Source organism: Cyprinodon variegatus, unplaced genomic scaffold, assembly GCF_000732505.1.
Source record: "Cyprinodon variegatus isolate N-32 unplaced genomic scaffold, C_variegatus-1.0 Scaffold600, whole genome shotgun sequence".
NCBI classification, from domain to species: Eukaryota; Metazoa; Chordata; class Actinopteri; order Cyprinodontiformes; family Cyprinodontidae; genus Cyprinodon; species Cyprinodon variegatus.
This window is the reverse complement of record NW_015151053.1, coordinates 225,893-231,767: the sequence shown is the minus strand read 5'-3', so window position 1 is coordinate 231,767 and position 5,875 is coordinate 225,893. Positions and strand designations below refer to the sequence as shown.

The 5,875-nt window shown below is 40.1% G+C and overlaps 3 protein-coding genes across 3 annotated transcripts in view; all 3 read right to left on the bottom strand.

The window, feature by feature from the left end:
- LOC107096137 (myelin-oligodendrocyte glycoprotein-like) overlaps nt 1-5,875 on the bottom strand; it is a 68,364-nt gene that overhangs the window by 24,516 nt on the left and 37,973 nt on the right. The gene's annotated exons all lie outside the window — the stretch shown is intronic.
- The window catches only part of LOC107096138, a 7,328-nt gene continuing 2,757 nt past the window's right edge, over nt 1,305-5,875 (bottom strand). The window contains exons 2-5 of the mRNA XM_015392651.1: nt 3,640-3,993; nt 2,493-2,546; nt 2,301-2,403; nt 1,305-2,218 (exon numbers count right to left, since the gene is read on the bottom strand). Of these exons, the coding sequence (XP_015248137.1) occupies nt 2,071-2,218; nt 2,301-2,403; nt 2,493-2,546; nt 3,640-3,993 (659 nt within the window). The 3' untranslated portion in view covers nt 1,305-2,070. The remainder of the gene's footprint in view (nt 2,219-2,300; nt 2,404-2,492; nt 2,547-3,639; nt 3,994-5,875) is intronic.
- On the bottom strand, nt 4,319-5,218 carry LOC107096139 (myelin-oligodendrocyte glycoprotein-like). Its single transcript, XM_015392652.1, has one exon. It carries the CDS (start codon nt 5,007-5,009, stop codon nt 4,521-4,523), a length of 489 nt encoding a protein of 162 aa, XP_015248138.1. The 5' UTR covers nt 5,010-5,218; the 3' UTR covers nt 4,319-4,520.

Genomic DNA, 5,875 nt, shown 5'->3' with positions numbered 1-5,875 from the left:
GTGTATACAGACAGAAGGTCCGTTAATCTTTTACAGATACAACTCTGGAATTATATCCCTATACCCACGAGCATCTTCTTCTTCTTATTGTGTTTTATGGCGGTTGGCAAACAACTTTTTTGTGCATTACCGCCACCAACTGAAATACAGTGTGGATCCACCGTTTCCTCTTAAAAACAAAAATTACATGTTCCTGTATCATGTTTCTCTATTTTAACCAACGTGCTATTTAAACCTGTATGGCCAAACCTCAACCTTGATATAACTATTTCATCCTTTCTATTCTTTGCTGTAAAAAATAAAACATAAATAAATTACTGCTTCTCCTATAACATTTAGTTTCTTCATCCAAACTTTGGTTGCAGACTCCTATACCACACTATTCTTGATCAAACTAGTGACACATGTATATTTTTTTTAATCGTTCAAGATTTGTACCTAACCAGAAACCTATTAAACACCTCATGATAATAAGTGTGTTTTACTCTAGATTTTAATGAATGCTAGGAAAGAAAAAAAATATAAAAGATAAAAACAAAATAGGTTTTACATCCAGACTAAAAGAAAAGAGACAACTTAAACATGGAGACAAATTTTTTTCAGTGTTTAATTTAACTAATATTTCCATTGTACAAAAAAAAATGTTAAAGTAAAAACAGATTTCAGGACATCTTAATAGCATGACAAGCATTTCAAGATCCAAAAACAAACTCTGCTCCTTGCAGCTCAAAGTCTCCATACGCCACCTAATAGTAAAACAGTTACTACACTAGGCGCCGTGTACATTTTAAAAAAATCCCTGAAAAAATGTCAGTACAATAAACCCACATAAGATATAAATGTGACCAAACAAAGATAAAGGGCAAATATTAACCATATATATTGTTTATACTGCTTGTAATTGTGATAAGGTAAAAATCTGTTCAGTATTTTAACATAAAAGTGTTTGTGAGGCATTAAAAGGCACTAAATGCAACGGGTCGATCTGACGCACAAACACTGGCTGAGTAACAACAATATGAACATTACACAAAGTTCAATTAATATTCTCCATTGTACAAAAAAGTGTTGAAGTAAAAACGTATTTCAGGACATCTTAATAGCCTGACTGGCGTCCAAAAGCTAAGTCTCTCAAAGTCTCCATACGCCACCTAATGGTAAAACAGTTACAATCCCTGAAAAAACGTCAGTTCTACAAACATTTGCTTCTTCTTTGGTTAACACTCTTATAGACAACAACTTGAAACATTTGTTATAATGTGATAAAATCTTAAGAAAGATTAAATTTATTAAGCATTTGTTTAACAAGTCACTTAAGTTAATTTCCCTGAACCTTCTCTCTTCTTTCTAAATAATCAACTTCATTTTTGTATTTTTAAAGTGCTTTAAGTGATTAAAATGTTTTATATAAAGCACAAATGGGAGTTTAACAGCAGCTCAGAGTAGAGCCCAGGTCAATGCCACACAGAGTTCTAGCAGCAGACACATCTCTGGAACAACTATTAAGAGGAGACTGTGTGAATCAGGACTTCATAGCTGCTAGGAAACCACTGCTAAGGACAGGCACCAAGCAGAAGAGACTTACTTTGGCTAAAGAACACAAGGAATGAACATTAGAGCGATGGAAATCTGTGCTTTGGTCTGATGAGTAGACATCTCAAGTTCCAAAAACTCATTCCCCCCCATGAGGGAGAACCCTTAAAAATAAACATGATTCCAGATCAGAATAGTGTATTGATAAACAGTTATGTCAAACAGTGCAAAGGCTGAGTCCATCCAGAACAGGAGCTCCAGCTTCTAAAGTTCTCCATCAGTTTGTGCTCCAAGCAGACTCCATGAGGCATGAAGGAGAAATCAGCTCAGGTTTTCCTCCCAGAAATAAGGAACCATGAACTCTCTGCTCTAGCTCTTCCTGAGGCTGAACAGAACCTGAGGAGCTACCAGAAGATCTCTGAGTTTTCTGCTCCATTCCAGTTTCTTCTCTGAAGGTCCGGGACTGCAGTTAGAGGAGGATCCTGCAGGAGAACAAAGAGAACCAGTCAGAACCTGAACTTAGATCCCAGTTTAAGATCAGATGAGCATCTGCAGAGCAGACTGACCAGAATCAGACTGAGGAAGAGGATGAAGATCTTCTCCAGGAGGGTAAAGCTGCTGGTTTGAATCCCTTTCTGCAGAGTTCCTGTCTGCATGAACATAGATCTGGTGCAGAGGACAGAACCTGGAGGAAGAATTAGATCAATTAAACATGTGATGGAGAGAAACTAAAGAACAGCAGGAAGTTCTGATCATTTCTGACTTACTTGTTGTTTTTAGGGAACTTTCTAAAGTAACACAGGAAACCAACCAAGAAGAAGAAGAAGAAAACAGCAGCAGGTAGACAGAGCAGCAGCCTGGAGCGCTGACCTGAAATGAAAGAAATAATGAAGACCTAAACAGAAGCATCGGGTTTATAAAGGAGGCTGAAATGGTTCTGGTTGGACCTGCAGACTCACCGGTTCTGATGGTCTCTTCCTCTGGGGTTGGACTGGTTCTCTGAGGAACCGTCTCTGTTAAAAGAATAAATCTCATCAAACCAGGAAAAGCCCACTATCCAGATTACTGGTGGTTTTAATCTTTAATTTCTATAAATAAAATATTTTTCAATGAAGCTTTTTCTAGATTTAAACGTTTAGAAAATTCTGACCAAAATCTCTAGACTTTAGAGCAAACAGTCGTCAGGAGAGATAAAAAAAAAAAACAATCATTAAGGTAATAGCTGATGTTCAACCTAAGAATCAAAATCCTTAAATGTTCAGGCTGATTTAAATATTCTTAGGTTCCTCAGTCAGGGTTTAAAGCAACACTGTAATGTTAGAGACAGGAAATGATTGTTCAACATTCAGCACTTTGTGTACATCGCTGAACTCTACACTTCTGGATCATTTAAACTGTCCTGATTTTGTCAAATTACTCAACTTTATGGTGTTACAGCAACTTCTGATACCAACTGTTGTTAAATTAGCATTTTTTGTAATGACAGCGGCAGCATCACTGTTCTGGATGGACCATATTGACAGAAGAAAACTTTTTTTTTTAATAATTATGATGTCACTGCAAGGCTGCTCAGTGGCACAGTGGGTAGAACTGCTGCCTTGGAGCAAGAAGGTTCCGGGTTCTAATCCTAGGTACTCCGACTTCCTCCTGCAGTCCAAAAACATGACTGTTAGGTTGATTGGCTTCTCTAAAGTTTCCTTAGGTGTGAGTGTGTGAGGGAATAGTTCTGTATCCCTGTGTTGCCCTGTGATGGTCTGGCAACCTGTCCAGCGTGGACCCTGCCTCTCGCCCGTAGACAGCTGGAGATAGGCACCAGCACCCCTCACGACCCCATTTGGGATAAAGCGTGATGATGGATGGGTGTTACTGCTCTAAGGGGGTTCCTCTGTCAACTAAAGGCCCATTTTAGAGTCTCTACACTCCAGTTAACAATTAATCAATTAATAAATTAGTAGAAGATTAAATCAATAATCAATTGATCATGATTCATCTAATTAATCGTTTTAGCCCTAGTGTTCATTAAAAATAATTTAGTCTCACTGGAACATTTTATCGTGGATCTTAGGCAGCATTAAACATCTTGGTTCTACTGGGACCTGAACTCACCAGTGATTGTAACGTTGCTGACTGCAGAACCTCTCCCATAGTCAGTCCTGATGTAACATAAATACAGTCCAGAGTCTTCAGTCCTCAGTCTGGACAGATGGAACCTGATCCGTCCTTCTCTGAGGACGTCTTTGTCCATCTGGACTCGTCCTTTAAAGTGTTCATCTGTAAACTCTGTCTCTTCAACATCTTCATAGACTGAATAGAGGATTATTTCTCTGGGAAGAGTCAACACACAGCAGTAGATGGTCCTGGTTCTGTTGGGTCTGGAGGTGAAGGTCCACTCCAGAGTGATGTTGTGGTTCTCCTCTGCCTGATAGGAGCTCTGTGTCACATTCACTACAAATGTTGCTGCTGAGGAGACAGAGAGGGAAAGAGAGGAGCAGTGAGACACACTGAGAACTGGAACATGGGAGTCTTTAAACTCCATCTCTAGAGGTTTCTGTCTCATGATGGTCTCTGTGCTGTCAGAGCTCTGCTTGATTCTCTTCTAGTCAAACTGCTTGATCAAATGCAGCTGGAGGATTGAAGTGTTACCTTCACTGACAGACTTTCACTGATTATTGATGGATTTAGAACAAAGAGAAGATGGAAACTGACCACAGAGACATGGGTTGATGATGATGATGAGGAGGAGACAGAGGAGAAGAATCAAAAACACATCAGACTGTGAGTATAATCCTAGTTTTATGTAGAGGTTCCCTTTGTAGCAGCAGAAAGGAAACACAGTAACTGACAAGAAATAAAATGATAAACAGAGGAGAACAACCAACAGTTTCTCAAAACCATAAAACACAAATTAAAATGATCCTCTACATGGATCATTATCAGATCTCTGAAGGAAACTTTCCTAAAAAACAAACTATGACCTAAGATAAATATCAGTAGTTGGTCTGGACCACTCCACCGTCTTCTCTGCTCAGGCTTGGGATGAAACACCTGAACCTCCCGTTATCCTCCAAGCTCACGTTGTGGATCCTCAGAGACACGTCTCCATGTCTCAGTCCTTCCGACAAAGACGTCCTCTGGATGTACGTCTCCATCATCATGTCTCTGTCCATCTTCCTGAACCGGTGCACGTACACGTACTCCACACGCTTCTGTGGGTCTGAGGCCTTCAGGTCCGGTCTGGACCACTCCACCGTCTTCTCCATGGCGTTCCAGTAAGGATCCACCCGACATGGAAGGATGACATCATCTCCAGGAGCCGCTAGGATTGGTTCAAATGGAAAAATCAGCTGATAGTTTCCTGAAAACAGGTTAGATTTAAACCTTTTCATCTCTCTGATGGTTCTATCTGTAACACATCCTCCCTCCTGAGCTGTGGATCTCTGCAGCTCCTCCAGAGTCACTCTGGGCCTCCTGTTCATCAACCAAATAATCAAAGCTCTGGGAGAAATTCAAAGATCTGAACTGTTTCAGAACCTTCATTACCTACCGTGATGTAATAGGATCATTTTAGAGCAGATCACAGAGATGACTCACTAATTAAATTCAATAATACTTTATTAATCCCAAATGGAATTTATTATGCAGTATCTATCTCATCTGACTCTATAACCATTAAAACAACTATTTTCATTAATCTCAGACGGAACTATTCACAGACTTGCATCATATTAAACTGAACTTCCAATTTTCACCACTGTTCGGCGCCAAGTGACCTTTCCTCTGATCACGGCTTGCTTGGTCTCGAAATGAATCCTGGGATATCCAAGGATACCGAGGATACATCGGACCCGTCCTTCAAATCGGGCAAAAAGAAGGACACATTTTAAAGCCGCATAACGAGGACTCTTGGAATCCGACCAGACCTCGGCATCGCGCTATGACGTAATGGGTCTTCAAATGTGGCCTTCGTAGGACGCGTCCCATGAATTCGAACAAGCCTACATGTGCAGGTCCCGCTCCGGTCCGCAATTGCAATCGCACCAAACAGGAAAAAGAACGGCGAGAAGATCCAGTTTGTCAAGTTAAAATATAGTAACAACAGATCAGTAAGTAAAATTTATTACATATTTCTTATATATTTTAAAAAAAACTAACACCGGTTATTTAAATGATTGGATACAAATTATTGGTACTTAAAGGTACACTATGCAACCGGTGTTGATTTTCCAGCGAGGCTCCCCCCAGAGGGCGAAAGTAAAAGTGCACTGTCGTAAATATGCTCAGCTGTTCTCCTGGTTTCTCCGTCAAGCCAGGCGCGGTTGTTTTGAGCTTAGCAGCGAATGAC